The 19761-nt window shown below is 40.1% G+C and overlaps 2 protein-coding genes across 7 annotated transcripts in view; one reads left to right on the plus strand and one right to left on the minus strand.

Annotated features, from left to right (window-relative positions):
• Positions 1-946: 946 nt before the first annotated feature.
• Positions 947-14436, minus strand: LOC126382690 (acyl-CoA-binding domain-containing protein 5A-like). 3 transcript variants are annotated; one of them, XM_050032712.1, is made up of 14 exons: positions 14310-14436; positions 13942-14063; positions 12029-12152; positions 11058-11130; positions 8555-8705; positions 8355-8393; positions 7777-7995; positions 6040-6252; positions 5446-5537; positions 4256-4442; positions 3875-4083; positions 3710-3760; positions 1861-1976; positions 947-1773 (listed from the first exon to the last, which is right to left on the minus strand). In XM_050032712.1, exons 2-14 carry the CDS (start codon positions 14045-14047, stop codon positions 1761-1763), a joined length of 1593 nt encoding a protein of 530 aa, XP_049888669.1. In that variant the 5' UTR covers positions 14048-14063; positions 14310-14436; the 3' UTR covers positions 947-1760. The 3 variants fall into 3 exon arrangements, with proteins under 3 accessions (XP_049888669.1, XP_049888670.1, XP_049888671.1); XM_050032713.1 differs by lacking the exon at positions 8355-8393; XM_050032714.1 differs by lacking the exons at positions 7777-7995; positions 8355-8393.
• A 1229-nt stretch (positions 14437-15665) lies between these two features.
• Positions 15666-19761, plus strand: part of LOC126409050 (abl interactor 1-like) — a 50516-nt gene continuing 46420 nt past the window's right edge. For 2 of the 4 annotated variants that reach the window (XM_050074931.1, XM_050074932.1), the window contains exon 1: positions 15668-16012. In XM_050074931.1, coding sequence (XP_049930888.1) covers positions 15896-16012 — 117 coding nt within the window. In that variant the 5' untranslated portion in view covers positions 15668-15895. Of the gene's footprint in view, positions 16013-19761 lie in introns of all 4 variants that reach the window. The other 2 variants (XM_050074933.1, XM_050074934.1) reach the window with 2 other exon arrangements.

Here is a 19761-nt window from a genome sequence, read left to right on the forward strand (position 1 = left end):
TCTACGAAATATTAAGCGTCTTCGCTCGTCACTAACACCTCAGAGCGCCGCTATCCTCGTTCACTCTTTGGTTACATCTTGTATTGATTATTGCAATTTTGTCTTCTTTGGTCTCCCTCTCAAGTGTCTTCATAAACTCCAGTTGGTCCAGAATTCAGCCGCCCATGTCATCACTAGAACCCCCTCCATAGATCATATCACCCCTGTTCTCCAGCAACTTCACTGGCTTCACTGGTGTTTCCTTATCCTCTGTGAGGATCCAAGGACCTAGGGTGTTGTATGTTGTAAGCCCTCTGAGGCAAATAGTGATTTCTGATTCATTCAGGCATTCATTTTCCGTAAGCTTGTCCTGTTGGGGGGGCTGGAGCTAGTGATGGCCAAATGAAGCCTCATGATGCATTTTCTGTATTTTTCTGAGCCCACTAGATGGCGCTTTTTGTTCAACAAAAGGTTGAAAGCACACTGAATTGCCATTCTTTGAGCCTCTCGCTTTAAACCATGAGTGCCATCTAGTGGGCTCAGAAAATAAAGAAAATGCTTCACGAGGCTTCATTTGGCCATCACTAGCTTGAGCCTATCCAAGCTGACACTAGGTTAAAAGTGGGTGACAGGTCCCCAGACTATCACACACCAACCCACACTGACACAGGTAGAACATGCAAACTCCACAACGAGGGGCTCCCCCCACACCAGGGATCCAACTCCCCACCCTGGCTTTGAACCAAGAGCTCTCTTGCTGTGAGGCGACAACCACTGCACCACCAAGCCGCAACTGCACCATCATGCCCTGTGATTTGTGATATTGGTCTATATTAATAAAACTGAATGGAACCAAAACTAAAATGAGATTAAACTGACTGAAAAAAATTTCCTTTTTAAAGAAAGTCTGTCTGCTGTTACCCTGATTTTGTCCACAAAACTTTAAGATTCACTACAATAATTATGTTTGACTCAATAATGTGTTTATTGCATGTCAAAATTTGCTTCATATACTTATGTTTAACAACTGTATATTTGAAAGCACCACACCCTTGCTTTAACAGAGAATTCTTCTTTTTCACTGTACGGCTAACAAGAATGAATATATGGATTGTCCTCATACTCTGTATCTCGCCTTCTGTAAATGTGCAACCTTTCACATAATTGCGCTGAAGCCATAAAATAAATATATACGTTTACACATAAATAACAATATTGGTCACCATGTCTATTTGGTCTAAAGAGAAATGCAGCTAAAATATTTCTATATTTCCAACAATAAATATAAAAGTTCTTAGTTATCTGAAAAAAAAAAACTTCAACAAAAACATTAAGAGAAAGCTAAACAAACAATGAAATGTACAATAAATAAAATAACTGGCAATGACAATTGGGCATCACTTTATGATCCACAGCCACTGTATGATGATGAATTAGAGTTATGTGTATATTAAGTTCCTGGTGATCTGAGACATGTCATAAATAGGATCACCGCCTAATGCTAAACTCACTGTAACAAAGAAAATGTGCCAGCATTTATAATGCACAAATCTTCCCTTCATTAAAACACCTATAAAGTATCTGTGAAGTTAAAATGCTACACTATATTGTAGAGTCAGCCATTGCACTCCAGTCCGTTTATGTAAGGTCTCCTTTCCATTTCTACTGGTGCCTCATTATTCTCCGTCTGTGGTGGCGGCTTGAAAAAGCCACAAAGCAACAAAAGTGCAACAATTTCCTTCCAGGTTTGTGTTCTTTGATTGATGCTGACATCTGACAGTTCAGGGGAATTTCCTGTGAGAAGAAAAGGTGAAAGTGAGTTTTGGTAGTGTAGTGTTGCTATAAATAACAGACCAAGTCATTATTTGGTACTTTGCTCACCTTCTCCTCCGCTGTAAGTAAAGCTGGACGAGCCAATGAGCAATCAGAGGCCAGAGTGCAGTCAACACCGCTGTGAGTGGAGAGAAGTCAAAAGGCCACCAAGACGGTCTCAGAAACTATAAAAACAGAAACGTGCATAAGGCAAATGTTTGTTTCCTGATTGGATACAACTTGGTCATAAAGGATTCATAATTGGTCGTAGGATTTAGTGGCATCTAGCGGTGAGGTTGCTACATCTCGCCTGCATGTACTTAGTGCAAATTACAGTTTTTTTCTTTATATGACTGAAATACTGTTCTCATTCATATGAATACACATCACATTCAATTACTGGAAACTATGTGCATCTTGTACCCTTAGGCTGTGATCACACAGAAAGCGTTTTAGCATCTGGAGGCACCTTTTTGTAAATGTTTTTATGCGATGTCACGTACCTCGCATTTCTGTGCTCTAGGCACCTGGCGTTTTTGGCGAAGCGCTTTGAACTCCTCAAGTTTGAACAAAACTTCTAATCAGAGCGTAAAAGCACCCCACGCCATTTTTTCTTTTGTCATATTTTTTCCCCAGGCAGGCCTCACGACAACAAGTTTACAGGTAGTAAACAATGGAGGAGAAACTAGTAGTAGCGGTTGCTGGATACCCAGAGCTATATGGCCCGACGATAGACAGCAGGTTGTCAAACTGCCCCCGAGTCATCCTTAAATATGCCTGGACACAGCATCATGGAGGAGAAGCTCCTGGACCAACTGGTGGTACTCCCCATGACCCACCCTCTTTTTTAGGGTCTCATGTACCCACACAGATCTCTGTTTCACTGTGACCAACAAACTATTAACTGACAGCCTCTCACCCTCAACCAGAGCTACAGCAAGTACCCTCTGCCTCAACATTTTAGGAACAAGATACTCATTAGGCTACTGGGGAAAAGACGGAAGATTGATATCATGGGAAGGTTAGTGTGAGGATGTGACGGGGTGGTTGACTGGCAACAATAAAAAGGCGCACCAAGCATTTTTTTACTAGTGGCATTCAATTTTTTAAAAAGGCAGTGTGGTGCGCCTCACATTTTGCAACCTGCAAATGTTTTCTGTGTGATCGGAGCCTTATAGGTCTAATGAGTAGGATTTAAAGGCATCTAGCTGTAAGGCTGCAACCAACTGAAACCATGGGCGGATTATGAGACAATGGGCCCCCGGGCACAGATATGCAAAGGGCCCCACCACCCTTCCTACAGAGGAGCAAGACACGCAGTCTTTATTGTGGTTTTGTGTCTCTCTGTGGTTGTTATGCCTCTTTATGTGGCCGTACACATGCCGTGTCTTTAACCACCTGAAAAACATGAGGTCAGGCGCTGGGTGCTGCTCTTGTGCCTACTCTGTGTCAGCTTTCAAAAGCGAAGAGGCAGGTTGCGTCTGAGGTTGCTAAGCAACCATAACCAGCACTGTATCATAGCCTACTTAACAGAAATCCTGAATGCAGAGCTGATCATCTTCCAGGCGTGTAAGTGTGTATTAGGCCAAAATATTGCCTGTGGGACAGATGCAGACTACGCGAAACACAAAAACTTGAGTGGCCCTTTCTGGTTTGCCCATTTTAGGCTACTGTAGAACAACATGGCGGACTCTGTGAGGGCCGGCTCCGTATGTAGATATAAATGGACCATTCTAAGGTAATGAAAACACAACAATTCTTAGTTTCAAGTGACTATACACCAAGAAAACATATATACAAATACAATATGTTTATTATATACCATTTCTGCCAATAGATGCCCCTAAATCCTAGACACTGGACCTTTACGAAACAGAAATTTTTGTTTTTGATTTTTAAATAGAAATCAAATAAAAACCTTTTGTGCTACGGGTAGGGAGTCCTCCTGCCTTGGTGAAGATGATCTTGACTGAAAAATTTAAAAGGAAATGTAGATATCTATGTATAATAAGTTGTCATGGAGACAATCATCAACAATATCATAGCTCAGTAAACACTGTGGCTAACACCTCTGGTCTCTCACCTGTGACACCGTTAGTGCCTCCAGAGCGTGCAGCCTGTGCAAAACCGTGGCCATGTCATGCTGCAGCCTCAGCAGAGCTGTAGCTATTTGCTCATTGACGTTTCCCCTGGCAACGCTGCCAGGATGTCGATTCTGTGACACACAACAGCAGGCAGCATCTACGCTGACACACCGCTGAGAGCTGCAGGTAGCCCTTGGCGACAGTGAACCTGAAACAGGAATCAGAATGTGACAGCTTTATGCTACGACATGCAACTCCTGTGGAAAAACTGCTGTGTTTATGTGTATCTGAAGCCTTAGGATGATGAACTAAGGGCACATCCTGGGAGAAAGGTAAATCAGGGATACAGTGTCAGTTTAAATCAAAGTGGACTGTCTCACCCCTCCCTCTTCTTGACAAGGAGCTGTTGTGCTGGCTTGCACTAATCCCTTCTTTAAGGTAGGAATCTTCTATGAGTACTTGATCCTCTCCTCCATTCAGGGTAGTGTTGCTCTCAAACCAAAGATCCCTTTGCCTCACTGAGGCTGCTCCTGACCCAGGGGACAGTATTTTTGATGTAGACAGTCCCTTGAAGGTAAAAGAAGAGAGTCAACCACAGTTTGAATAACCAACAGAACATGTTCAATTTACTTGAAAACGTATAACTTTCTTTCTGTAATGTTGCCATGATTAAAGGAATGGATTGACGTTTTGGAAAATACACTTCAATACACTTCTTCCCTGGGCTTACATGAGAAAATCGATACCTTTCACATTTCTCTTCATTAAAGGAATAGTTCACCCCCCCAATGATCATTTGTACGCGGGATCTGAGACTCCGAGGTAGAGTGGGTTGTCCACTAATCAGAAGATTGGCAGTTCGATCCCAGGCTCCCAGTCGAGGCAAGATACTGAACGCCAAGTTCATTCACACTTCCACAAGTCAAGCTCCCAATGGAACAACCAAAAACAATTGAGTGAAAGTTTGTGACAATATGTTTTAATGTAGTTTTGCCGTTATTAAATGTGGACCCCTATGACTTCAATTCATCAAGAAGTTTCTCCATTTTTCGGATTCTTTACCAGTGGCATGCGAAAAAAAAATCACTCTCCATCACAAATTCAACATCACACAGAGACAGTAATTGATATGAAAATTGTCATTTCCGGGGTGAAGTTTCCCTTTAAATATGAAGCCACAGCCAGGAGACAGTTAGCTTAGCTTAGCATAATGACTGGGAGCCAGGGTAAACAGCTAGCCAGCCCAAAGTAAACCTACCACCATCTTTAAAGCTCTAAAACTTTAAAGCTATTGGACTATTTCTTAGCTGTGCGCAGTGGCTTCCTGCAGTCTTGTCGTATAGTAAGCTTTAGAGGTGCTGACAGATGTAGGTCAGCTGAGTCCCTTTGTTTCCAGTCATTATGTTAAACTAAGCTAATAGTCATCTGGCTCTGGATACATGTTTAGTACATAGGCGTGAGAGAGGTATCATCTCATTTAGCTCTTAGGGAAAAGTGATTAAACATATCTCCTGAAATGTCGAAACTAATCCTTAAATGTGGTGTAAACTCTGGAGGAGGGACACAACACCTCTTCCATGGCCAGATGCTCCATTGAGTCACAGAATTCCTCATTGTCTGAGTCTGTGGATCGATGGTTCTTCTCGGGAACATCACTATGACCTGAACATAGACAACATGGTAAATTATTTAATTCTTTAATGTACATCTACATAATAAACATTAATAATAATGGTTTGAATCATACATCTCAGATAGAGAATTTTCTGTTTCCGTTGGTAATTTTGTTTCGTCTTCACCTCCACTGATGTGTGGGGTGCCACATGGATCTATTCTTGGTCCTATTTTGTTCTCACTTGATATGCCTCCATTAGGACTCATTATCAGTCATTTTAATGGGATATCCCACCACTGTTACGCTGATGACACCCAAATCTACCTGTCCTTCAAGCCAGATCATGTCAGCTCTCTGAGCGCTTTAATGGAGCGCTTTCATGCTTTTGTATTCTCGTGCCTCAGCTACTGTAATGCTTTGTTTACATGCCTCAGTAACTTGTCTAAAACCATTTTAAGGTATGTACTGGCAAATCTTACTCTTTTTTAATACATAAGCTATTACTTTACCATAATATAATCACCTTTTTGTATTTATGTGTAATCTTACCACTCAGGTGTCCATTAAAGTGCATATAGGAGTTACACTGCACACTGGGCTCTACGGAGCAGGCCAGCTCCTCCTCCTCCACCTCGCTGTTGAGGGAGCTGTGTGTCCCGTTGGTGAAGGAGGACATGCTGGGCTCCATGCTGCTGCTGGACCCCCTGGTGTCAGACCTCCACCTCTTCTCCACCATCAGCAGCCTTGGGTTAGGCCTCCAGTCTGAGACAGAGAAGGAGAGTGAGAAAGTATGACAAAGCATTAGCAATAAGAAGTGCAGTTCTTTTCTTAGGTGTCTAGCTGTATCTCACACTGGATGTACTTAGTGTAAATTCTTGTTCTCATATATATATATACTGAATATATATATATATATATATATATATTCAGAGGGAAAACACATCACATGAAATTACTCTAAGTGGAAACTACGTACATCTGGCATAACTGGCATAACTCTAACATATGCCTCCACTGACTGAGGAATCCAAATGGAGAAAAGTGTTGGTGAACATAAGTCATAGGGGTCCGCATTTAACAACAACAAAACTATATCCAAACATCTGTTGAGAAACTCTCACACAATTTTGCAGTATAATCCAAGTCTTATTTATCCAGTCGTATGCTCAGTACTGCCCAAACAGACAGTCCTTTCTGACAGACAACTGAACTAAAAGTGACACTAAATGTTAGCCAAACTCCATTGACAAAAACAATAATTTTACTTCTCTGGTCTGTCGCTGCCTCTATCTGTAAGTTGGTTTGTGTTACTTTGTGAATCTGTCACACAATAACACAAACAAAATAACTGATCAAGGTAGAGGTAGACCAGCAGCTCCCGTGTTCAGCAAGGTAAAATTAAGCCCCATTTCAACCAAACACTTTCAGTATGGTATCTTTGGAACCAAAAGTAACCCTTCAGACTTGGTACCTAGACCCTTGGCCCATTTAGCGTTTCCATCACAAACATTACTATTTCATGTGGGCGGGGTTGCTGTCACTCACTGCTCCATCCAGCACTCACTGTATTTCCTCATTACTGGTGACACAGATGGAAGTCTGCACCTTGTTTATCATCCACAGAACGAGGCTGCACGCCGAAATTTTCAGAACAAAATAAAACAGGCTGCAGTGAGAGTCTCTCTCCATGAGATATTTAAAAATAGCTAGTTTTTGCATTTAGTCCTTCTCAGGCAAGCTCAGGGGTTCAGTGTTGCCGGAGCCCACAGGAATGACGCTCCCCAACGCTTTTTTTTCCTCCAAGTGAGGATTAGAATATATGCAGTCCACATAATCCGCTTTGCTAGGTACCCCAACAGAGGGTGACCAAAAATGGGAATGGTATGGAATGGTTCCATTGGCACCATCCACAACTTTTTACAGTGGAAACGGGAAAAACGCTTACCAAACTCAACTGAACCGTACCGTACTGTTTGGTGGAAACAGGGCTTTACTGTTTTTATCAATAGAGTCTGGCTTTGAAGAGAGCATAAAAGAAGTTTCACTTATAGTTTAGCATGCATGCAAGAAATACAAAGTTATCTTCAGGAATTTAACATAAAACTGGGTGAGTAATTGATATACAAATGGTCATTTGTGGGGTTAAGTATTTCATTGATAAAAATATACAATATCATCAGGCTTACCCTTTAAATTATGGAAAGAAATACCCTGCTGGCATATTGTGTAACCTCTAAAACACAGTCAATTTCACAGCACAACACAGCTAACAACTACAGATGGTACCTTTGTCCTCCTCTTCCTCCTTGTCTTCATCGTCTGTATTGTCTTCTTCATCCCCATTCTCCTCTTCCTCACTTTTCCTCCAATCACTACTTTCCTCATTTATCTCCACTTCACTATTTTCTCTGCTTCCCTCTGCCTCCTCGCTACTGACACTTACGCCATGAGCACTGCTGTCATTTTCTTGGAGGTTCTGTATATCATCCCACAGATCCCCATAGCCTGAGCGATGAGGGAAACACTGTCGATTAACTCTTTATCAAAGTACATGCTGCACAGTGTGATTCAACACGAAGACATACACACAGTTAGCTGTTAGCGAGTCACAGCTTCTACATCTATACCACAAAGTGCAAATAACGACATAAGCAAACAACCACCACACTACAGCAGACATCACACATTATACAGGAAAATATTATCTACCCAACAATCTAATCTCTTACAGTTCCTGCACTTTAAATCAAGGACAATGTTCACTAATCTGTGTTTTGACAGTCAAATGAAACATTGAAAGCAACTTAAAATACTGTGGAACCAATCTATCACTTCTACAGCTACTGCCAACACCAAAGACTTGCCTTCCATTGTTGGTTGATGAAGCTGTTTGAGCAGCTCATCTAGTGATAAAACACAAGTTAAGATAGGCTCAGTATACGAAGAAGGACCATCTGTGTGACTAACAAAGAGTTAACAGCAGCACTACATCCCACCTGAGCAGCAGCGCTCTCCCTGGATTGTATTCTGCTTTTATAAAAACACCACTCATCATGTACGTTACCTGAATGACCTGCAAAGGGTCTGGTGAATGGTCTCCTATCCACCTCATTGTCTTCAGAGTCCTCTCCTCTTCCGTCTACCTCTGTGTAGAAGTTGCCAAGCTCCTGTACCAGGTCGGACACTTCATCTGAGATGGGAATGGTCTCCAAAATCTGACAACACACACAAATAATAAATGTTTGTGGTTATTCTCCCAACCCCTTTTTAATAAGACTTGTAAATGTCACAGTAGAACACTTTCTTTTGCATAAACAGGTGTGGCAGAGCTGTCAACAAGTCAATACAAAAAAAAAGTTAATTAGATATAAATACGTGTAGCAGAGGCTGACTAATTATATCTGATGATACAGTTAATTAAAGCTGATCAAAAACAGCTGCTGGAGGACCTGAATGCCACTCAGGTGCTATGAGGTGAAACAAAATGAACAAAATTTGCAAAAGCAGCCTCTGCTGTTATTAAAAAGCATCTGTTACTGTTCAACAATTATTTACATAACACATAAAGTGAGTTTTCTTTTTAATTAAAAAGACTACTAGTCTTAAGCCATGCTAGCAGCAGCTCTGTTAGGCTGTATACTTCAGCATAGCTACATGTTAACATCAACATGCTAAAATGCTCACAATTAGTGATGGCCAAATGAAGCCTCGTGAAGCATTTTCTTTATTTTCTGAGCCCACTAGATGGTGCTCAGTGTTTAAAGAGAGAGGCTCAAAGAATGGCAATTCAGTGTGCTTTCAACCTTCTGTTGAACAAAAAGCACCATCTAGTGGGCTCAGAAAATAAAGAAAATGCTTCATGAGGCTTCATTTGGCCATCACTACTCGCAATAACAATGCTAACCAGTGGCACTCCCATAAGTTTTTCAGTAAGGTGGCCAGATGGGGCCACCGAAAAATTTGGGGTGGCACACCAAATCCAAAAGCCATAGCTGGATTTCAGGAATTTGATTAGGCTAATAAGTATATATGCTAGCTGAAAACTATGTCAGCACTGAGAGTTAAAGGTCCAGTGTGAAGGATTTAGTGGCATCTAGCAGTGAGTTTGCAGAACTGAAACTTCTCCCATGTGCCAAGCGAGCAGGACAGCTACAGCTGACACAAAAATGTGAATGGCCCTATCTAGAGCCAGTGTTTGGTTTGTCTGTTCTGGGCTATTGTAGAAACAACATGGCAGACTAAGTAGAAGAGAACCTCCTTCATATGTCGATAGAGATGGCTCACTCTGAGGTAACAAAAACACAATGATTCTTATTTTTAGGTGATTAAACACTTATGAAAACATAGTTCGTAATTTATATACCATTTCCAGCGGTGGGGGTAGTGAGTTACAAGAGTAACCTGTTACAGTAATAAATGATGTTTTAGCAGTTACAAAGTAATATAACACGTTACCAACAGAATTTTGCGTATTATTACTACATTTACACTGGTAAGTAATGTATTACCACATGAAATAAACTGTTTATTGTTTTCATTGTTCATTTATCCACACTGATCACAATAAACTGTTTATTGTTTACATTTTTCATTTATCCACACTGATCCACATTGCTCCACTCCCTCCAGTGCACCACCACAAAAAACATCTACCAAAGGTTGTTGTGTCTTGTCATGTCACTGCAGACCACAGTGCCACCAGTGATCGGCACATCTGGGTCATGCCATACCATGCTATCATGTTCAGTGTGTTTCCATTCATATAATAGCATACAACATATCCCGTTCTGCTTTAGCGTCCTAAGGCTGCAAGAAAGAGGTGGGGATAAGGAGCTGGCCTTTTCTCCTTGTCCCTGTGATCAGCACATCTGGGTGATGTTAGTATATGTTGGATGTGTTTCCATTCACACCCCCTACAACTGCAGAGCAACATTTGTTTATTGTGTTTCATATCATGGGCCCACAAATATTTATTCATAACTCATAATTATCAGACTTTTATCCTCTACTGACCCTCCCTGTGTACAAAGCTATTTGTTTATCTAAAAAGGTCTAGGCTATTTCATCGTTCATAATTTTTTTCATTCAGTCAGTCATTTTAATACAAAGTGGTAACCACTGTATGTGAACGCATTAATGGGTCAGACCTGCCCATTAATGCGTGGAGCACTGGATTCGAAATGAATTGTAACAAACTGGAGCTTCTGTGCTTTGATTACCTGCTGTGAAACAACCTGACCCTCATCCATTTAAAATGACAATTAGTTCTTCTGAGCTCATTTTGGTTAAAGTAATGCAAAAGAAAGGACTGTACAACATTTCACAGTAATCTGCCAAATAGTTGTTGGACTAACTGCTCGCAGCTTTGCCTCTGGCTTGAAAATACAGATCTGACAGAAAAGCTGCATCATACTTAAATAAAAAATACAACACGTGTTAGGCACACACACTTTTCTTACCATGGCAAAACATCGATATGAAGAGAGATGTGCGCCTCCAGTTTATTAACTTTTTATTATTATGCACACTGCCTCTATTCAGCTTTAGTTTTCTCTGAAAGGACTTACCAGCTGGATGTCCTCAATATAATTCTTCATGGCTTCCTCCTTTGTCATGTTTCCTAAAGAGCTCCATGCATCCCTGGAAACACAAAGTCTCAGTTCAGCACTTCAACCCTGAGAGGAAAGTCAACACTGAGTATCTGAAAATGTGCAGCAGCTAGAACTGTCTTCAGTGGTGCAGAAATCTGTTCTGTATATCTCATGGATAATCCTGCAGTGGCGACTGAGACAAATATGGATTTTATGTGTATTAAATGTGGAAAATATTTATAAAACAATGAAATGTGCAATAAGACAACATATCATAAGTACATTATAAGTTAGCATGTTAGTCTAGAAGCAGATCTGTCCAACGTGTTGTCTAAATGAAATGGAAATGAGTTCCAATTTGTTTTCTGTTGTCCTTTTTATTGTTTAGTCAGATATAAAATATGGTATATTCACAAAGCCAATTAGCCAATTATCTGGAGAAAGCCTGCGAGAAAAGAAAGAGGGTTCTTTATGGAGATAATCTGTAAAAATTTGGTAGTTTCTCATGTGAGCAGTTTATTTGGGATGTTGTTTTATGTTGTTTCCTTTATTCCCTTCTCCACATTCAGATTCAGATTCAGACAACTTTATTAATCCCACCAGGAGCAATTTGTTTGAACAGCTTGCCTTGCACACATACTATAACTTACAGTAGCATGCAGACACATAAACAGAGGAGTAATGGATAAAAATCAAAAATATAAAAGGAGTTCAGTGGAATAAAGGAATCTCTAAATATTTTTTATAATTAATAGGCTGATTATCAAATCAATTAAAAAAACAACAATAAAAACAATTTTTAAAAAGCAAGAACAAGTCCAGCAGAAGTTAAAATAGTTTTGGCTTTCTGGAGGATTTTCTGGAGGATGTTTTGTTATAAAATAACAGTGTCTTGTGGGTCAAAAAAGGCATGACACTTAAATTAAGATGAATGAATGGATAAATACCATTTAGCCTTCCCACGAGTGTCCCAGAAGCCGTTTGGTCTGGGGATGTTGCAGGGCCCCTGAGTTGCCTGCTTGAAGTAACTGTAGAACATCAGCATCATGTCATCAGATGGCTGGAAAGGACCTGAGAGAGTAAGAGAAGAGGAAAAATTCACGTAAATCTTATGCTGACATAGGCGTAGATTTCAAGGGGGACGCAGGGGCCCACATCTTCCTAAATATTTAGAACATGTTCATTTGTCCCCCACCCCCAAAATAAAAACATGAAAGTAGCAGAGGACTTTTATCTTGAAGAGTGTTCTGCGACCAGGAGAACCTGATGGATACGCTTCTGATTTTACACTTTAGATTTGACTGAATTCATTTTTGTTGTTTCTTCCTACAATCATTTTCTGATTTTCTGGTATTTGGGGATCAAATTTTACTTTGTAATTTGTGCTTTCTATGTTTGTATTCCTCCAGAACTTTATTATTTTCCTCCCCTGACCAATATGGTTTTCTTGTTCTCTTTTCCTCTGCTATTTTTTTCACTATCTAACTATCAGCCAATTTTGTGAGACGATAACAGGCGTCACAAGCATGAGCCCAAGCAAACAAACAATCTCCATGGAAACTTTTACTGCTGTGAAATCTCTTTCAACGCAGTAAATAAAAAAAGTTAACATTTTTACTTAACTAATGGAACCTTTTAAGGGATTCTGTGCAACTGTGTTGAGTCCCTCAGCTAAGGAATAATTAAGTGTCATACTTAAGGAGAAAACTTAAAGTGTTTTATGCAACTGGTCCCAGCCCCCCCTGTTCTTCATCTCCAAAATGTCTCTTAAATTAATACACTTCTAATCACACTTTTTCCTCCACTATGACGCCCCTGATTGAGACAAACGACTACAAGAGACAAAAAAATGTACCACACACAAAATTACCACAGACACAAAAGCACAAAAAGATGCATAGCGACTACAAAGACAAAACAACACATACACACGCAGAGACAAAACCACCACAAAGCCTGTGTGTCTTGCTCAGTGGTGTAAGGTAGTTTCGATGGGCCCCAGCACATGCTAGGTGTATATATACTGTATATATATATATATATATATATATATATATTTAACCGACAGTGTGTCTAACTGCTGCTTTTATGTTACATCTGCCTGCAGACGTACTGAACTTGTCAGCCTCGAGAAATTTTGCACCTAAACTAGCTGCTGTAATCAGCATACATATTACCCAGCAATCATCATTACGTGTCTGTATATGACAAAAATTACAAAAGAAATTAAGAAATTATTAGTTTAACTTAATAGTTTATGTAGAATAAGCACAGTTTGTTGTAGATTGATACTATTTTACAAAAACAGAAAGCCATGATGGAGATGGGTTTGCCTTTCTGAGGGCATATATGGAAAATCGCACCATTTTTTATATAACGTGAGTTCTTCTTTGAACAGGGGCATGTTTCCAGGTGGCAATCAGGCCCCTCCACCCCATGGGCCCCAGCGCAACTGCCTGCACTGTCTATATTTACACCCCTGGTCTTGCTCCTACATACGCCCCTTTGCACATCTGTTCAAGGGGCCCATTTTCTTATAATTCGCCATGTTTACACCACAAACTGGTGCATTAAAATTCACCAGAGTGCAGTAAATTAAGTAAATATCCCCCACACTGAAACAATACCTGTGCCCTTGCATGTTGAGATACATGTGTGCTACAGGAGTTGCTATTAGACCTGAGAAAATGTCTGATTAGTTAATCAGCTCTCATCCTTACAGCAGCTTTATCAATAGAGGGCCAGCCAAGAGTGACAGCTCTCAGAGGCTCTACATGTAGGTCAATCACCTGTAGTGTTTACACACAAACAAGCACAGACTTCACATGCAGGACAGAGGAAGAATAAAGTCAGTCATCACCTTCTTCAGGCAAACTCTGGATCACTTTAACTGCAGCAACAAATTTCGCCTCCAGGCTGCGTTTGTCCTCCTCCTGCGCCATGCTGAGCCCCACCGAGAATGACATGAAGGAGTCCTCACATCTGAAACAACAATATCAAGCAATTAATGGAGAGATCAAGGCAGTTCAGGAAGTGTGCAGCAAAGAGACACCTGGACACAGTGTGGTCATCACTGCAGCTAGTTGGCACCTGTCTTGTCTGAGCTGGAGGACTGGTTCCTCTTTAATCTGAGATTTTAGGATAAATGTGGTCTGTCGGGTTAGCACCAATAGATTATAATCTTTGACAGTAATGATCCCTGCTATGGCTGCATTGTTAGAAACTCACCCCAAAGTTCATGTTCGCTGGTGCAATAATTATTTCATTAGCCCGGTGTTTGTCTGCAATATGCAGCAGAAAGCCAATTTCGACTCCGGTCAAGGATGAGCCAAACAGTTAGCGTCTGCTCACTGGGTGTTTCTGGGAAATGTAGTTTTCATGGAAGAGAATTTCACATAATAGTGGGTTAAAACGCACCGACGACTCCTTCAAGTCCCACAAACCCCTCTCAGCTGGGATTTAAACCGCGGTGATGTGTGGGAAATGTAGTGTCGTGAGGTTATCCCTTACAGAGCAAAATAGCACTGAGGAGCACAGGCCTTAAGGAAATTCTTTATAAGGATACATGTTGTGACACCATGCAGGGATTATAGCATGTCTTTAAAACTTAACACTGTTTTTTATATGCCTTATTTCATATAACATCACATATAGTGTAGGCGGAGATGACTTCATTTCAAATTGATAGATCTCACATTTGTAGAGTCATTTTATTTTTATATTTTATTAATATTTCTGAAAAATATAGAATTCCATGGTTTTAAAAAGATTTTAAAAAGTATTTATATTGGCTGCTACCTTTCTGCCATTACTCCAAGGCTTCCATAATACAGACATGTGCTTTGGCTTTATCATGTTTCAAATGACATATTCTCTTTTTTGTGAGTCTTTTTTTCTCCAGACGAAAAAAGGAATAAAAAGGGTGGAGCTAATGTGATGCATGATACCATATGTAAAAAATAATCCCGCATAAATGACATATGATAAGAATATAGTATTTAACTGAGAAAATATGTTATTACAACAACAACAACAACAACAACAATAGGTTAATAATAACAAAAATGATAATGATTTTAACAGCAACAATAATAATAGTCATTATCAAAACAAAAATTTGTATTTTTATTATTCTCATTATTAGTAGTAGTCGTAGTAGGCCTAATAGTAGTAGGCTAATAGTGGTAGTAGTGGGAGTATATGTGTATTATTATTATCATTATTATTATTAGTAGTAGTAGTTGTAGTAATAGAAGTAGTAATTGTGGGAGTATATTTGAATTATTATCATATTAGTAGTAGTAATAGTAGTAGTGAGAGTATATTTGTATTATTATTAAGAAATTAAGAAAATAACAATAAAAGACCGTCTCATGAGTTCATATGCATTTTATTTAACACATTGTTCGTTTTAATGCCTTTTTATTGTGGTGCCATGGTGTTGTAGTTCTTGATAGACAAGTTTAAACTGTGACATTTTCTTAATAATAAAATCAACTGTGCAAAAAAACACATTTCATAGATTTCTGTACCTCATTAATTTGTATTATCTTTCACTGACATGTCTCTGATGGACTTATACGTCATCACAATGAGCTGTCATTGGTCTACCACTCTTCTCCCTCGGCCTCCCAGCCAATCAGCGACCACCGTTCCTAACGTAGCTGCCATTTGTCACAGGCTGTTGTGAATCGGAGGCCAGCGGCCCCACAATGCCAGGCGGGGGAGCCCCTCTCTCAGCTACACACCACAGCATCACCGCCTCGCCTCACTGAAAAGGACACAGAGAGGAGAGAAATGCAAAGGGATGTAAGATGGCAGAGCTACAAATGCTATTAGAGGAGGAGATCCCTGCCGGTAAAAGAGCTCTCGTGGAAAGCTACCAGAACCTGTCCCGGGTCGCGGAATACTGTGAGAACAATTATGTTCAGGTAAGAGACGGTTAACGGCCGTTAAATTTGGAGGATTTCTCCGCTCGCTCCGTCGTGTCTGCGGTGCTGTAGTAGAAGTGAGTGTAACCACAGGGACAGGAAATGCTGGTCGTAACGAAAGGGATCCTCAAACCGCTAGCTCCACGTAACGTTAGTGGCCTTTTGTAATCTTTTGTAATGACTCAGTGGCGGCTCGGTGCCGTGTCATTCATGGCTGTAGTCCGTTATTTTCTCGTTTCGGTGAGTCGGCCCGGTTCACCAGAGCCGTGTTCACGTTTAAAAGGCGATGTGTTGAAAGCTGCTGGTGGCTTACAGAGGGTGTGTCGTTGTTGTGACCCAGTGGTTTTGTCACTGACTGCTTTCTCTGATAGGTACCGGTGACACAAAATAATCACGGCCCCGTTTTTAAACACCATTTTCCTTTTTCACATGTTTAAGAGGCGTCATATGTTTGGGCCATATAACAGCGTTATAAAGGAAAATTCACCAGTGTAGTCTATGAAGAGCCGTTTTTCTAGTGCAAAAATTCAAAGCTAATATAAGTGTATGTAGTAATATTTTGTTAGTAATTTATTACACCAGAAATACCATGAAATGCTTAGTCACTATAAACCACACTACATCATACTGAGTAAAGGCACCCTACTCACTTGGACTGTTCTAACGATGTAGTCTCTACCATTAAAGGGTGACTTCACCCATTTTCAAAATTCATACATTTTATTCCCATGGTCTAAGACAGCCCAAAAATATTGATAAGAATGAATAACTCTCTCCCAAATCCTAAAACCAGAGCGCCAAAACTCAAATTTGTGATGTCATCGGTAGGGATGCACAACAATATTGGCACAATGAACCATCAGATTGGCCAACATGCTTTTTCTTATTTTGCACCATGAATGAATATTACATACAATGAAAAGTATTGTATCTCATGTCTCCATCTGGTGGTGGGCCATCATGATAAGAGCATGCATGCATAATACAGAAGAGACTTGATGATCACTAAAATTAGGTGGGGGAAAAAGTGGATATATCGATATTGGTATCAATTATCAGTCAAATAAGTTGACATATATCGGCATATTGGATACTGGCAAAAAAAAATCCAATATTGTGCATACCTAGACCAGTGGTTCTCAAATGGTGTGCCGTGGGATTTGGTGATAACTACACATTATTATGGCAATATTCAACTGGGCCCATACAAAAAGTTATGAGTGAATTTTTAATTGACTGTGTCAGTATGTTGAGAGCACCCATTTCCTAATAAAGAGGCAATATATTCATATATACATTCTATATCCATATGTGCATAATTGAAAGGTGTATATAGTGTAAATAGTATTGAGTGTATAGTTTATATTTTATATTTTTCAAAGTCAGATATATATCTTTTTGTATTTTATCTTTTTTATATAAGTATTCTATTGCCATTGAACTTGCTTGTCTATCTGTGCCATTTGAGCTGCTGTAACATGTAAAATTCCCCGGTGTGGGATCAATAAAGTTTTGTCTTATCTTATCTTATATTACAGCGGTGTTATTCTGCTCCAGTATATGAATATACACTGCAACGCGGCGTTATGGAATCAAAAGAGGCATGACCTGTAACACAGCAACCTCGGTCTCTAGTGGGACATAGAACATATGCATCACACAGCACTTTCTAAACAACAACGATGGTATTAATTTGTCAGTAACAATCATTCACCATCCCTGTTATGTGGTGGCTGATCTTGTCGTTTGCCCGGAAGGTAAGGAGTGCCCAGACCTTATTGTTTTCCCAATTCATACACACTCCCGGCCACTGTGCTTCCTCTTTTAGTCAGCTGCTAACTGCTATCAGCTACTTTGTAAATCTCCAGTGGTGGGTCGCACATAAATGACATCACAAATTTGAGACTTCTGGTTCCTGGCTTTGAGAGAGAGCAGCTCATGTTCACAAATATTGCTTGAACTTTCCTAGGCCATGGAAATATCATACATACCTTTAACAAAGGCTTCAAGCATCTCTCAGCTGTTTGGTTGCTTATTAGTGGATATCATTATATAGGTCAAGTCCTGAAAGACTTTTAGGGGGAAAACACAAGACACTGAAGACTCGAGATGTGTAGTCAGGTTACTCATGATGCAGAAATCACATGTGTGTTTGCCATAGGGCTGAAAACATAGCTCCAGAGCATGTCCATGGATCATTTGCTTGTAATCAAATGCATGGTGCAGGGTAATGATAAGCTGCTTTTGCATATACAGACTGAATGGTAAATCAGTGTCAGGGAGAGTAGGAGTCAGAAGCAAACTGGGGACAACCTTGCAGGGACCACACAAGTTTTACTTATCATTGTTTTACACTCATATTGTAAATTCTGTACATGTTCAAGTTCTCTTACACTGGGGGTCTCCCTCAGACAAAATCCCAGTGATTCATGGCCCGACGTGTATGAAATATTAAAACAGTTTTGGGGATTTCTAGCCTGAAGAGTTACTCACTATTAATCTCTGTTACTTTGCCACTGTAAGAACGCGTTCAGTTAATGTTGGCAAGAGTGTGAGCTATAGACCGTCACCAGGTTGAATGGTCTGGTGTGAACAGCAGCGTCTGTTGCCAGAGCAGCACACAGCAGAAACCCCACTGTGCTCCAGCATGGTCATTTTTTGACTGTAGTGCTGAGAAAGCCCACGGTTTGTCGTAATAACGCATCACATCGCTTTGCCCTGCTTGTCATCAGAAATGCAATGTAGGTTACACTGCTTGAATGCATGCGTAGATACTGACACATTGGAGCTTATCCCAATATTATTATGCAGAAAGCTGCCTGAGGATTTTAATATTAAACTCAAAGGCTGTGCTGTTATCACATTTTATTTAAGGTCTCGCAGGTACATTTGTGGCCAATGCAGTTGAGTTAGACAGGAAATGTGAGGAAGTGCCTCTGTTGGTAAACGTATCTATTATTAGGAGCAGTGGGCTAGAGGTTAAACCAGGTGGCTGACATGCTCATTTAAACATGTTCACTTTGGGATACTTTACATTTCAGTGAATTGGATTATTAAATGATTATCTTCATCTTGGTCGCTTGACCCTTTTGTGTCACTACATGGTTTCATTTATAATCTTGTGGATAAAGAAAAGGAAGTAGCAGTCTTACAAACCATGCTTCCTGCACCCCAACTCCAAATTCTTTAAATGTTTTTGCAGATCGATGATGTTCACAAATCATCAGTTTGGAATTTGCTTTGAACTTTGTTGCAGTGAAATTCATACACCAACTTTCACAGCTAAAGGAAATGAAAAACCGCACATCATAGGAGGTGTTGCAGATTGACAACAGACGTGCCCAGGTCTGATTTTGATGTGCGATAGATCGTCAAGTCGAGAGAAAAAAATCACTGACGTGTTGTGGAGATTTTGTTCCGTACTGCATGAAGCAAGGTTGGAAAGTAGACTAACAAAACACGTGTATTTGTAGTGGATAATGGGGGAAAAAAATGTGAGATGGCTTGATCATAGCTTCTTAAAGCCATGTCCATTCTCATCGCATCATATTAGCTCTGTCTGTTATGATGCCAATAATTTTACCATGTCTTTTGTGTGCGTCACATGATGTGACTAATATGTATATACAATGTCCACTTTTTGGAAAAAGCTTGCATCGCCCAAATCAGATGTGTAGCTGAATGAGACAAAGACAATGATGATCAGTCTATCCAATTGATAAGTCGATTGAAAGAAAAATGAATTGCCT

The sequence above is a fragment of the Epinephelus moara genome, chromosome 21, assembly GCF_006386435.1.
Source record: "Epinephelus moara isolate mb chromosome 21, YSFRI_EMoa_1.0, whole genome shotgun sequence".
NCBI classification, from domain to species: Eukaryota; Metazoa; Chordata; class Actinopteri; order Perciformes; family Serranidae; genus Epinephelus; species Epinephelus moara.

Coding starts and splice junctions, on each gene's coding strand:
- LOC126382690 (XM_050032712.1), bottom strand. CDS start 14,047: ATGTCATTCTCGGTGGGGCTCAGCATGGCGCAGGAGGAGGACAAACGC. Junction 11,131..12,028: donor ACTCGTGGGAAGGCTAAATG/GTATTTATCCAT, acceptor TTGTGTTTCCAG/GGATGCATGGAGCTCTTTAG. Junction 4,443..5,445: donor AGCATCTGGCCATGGAAGAG/GTGTTGTGTCCC, acceptor TTTACCTTCAAG/GGACTGTCTACATCAAAAAT.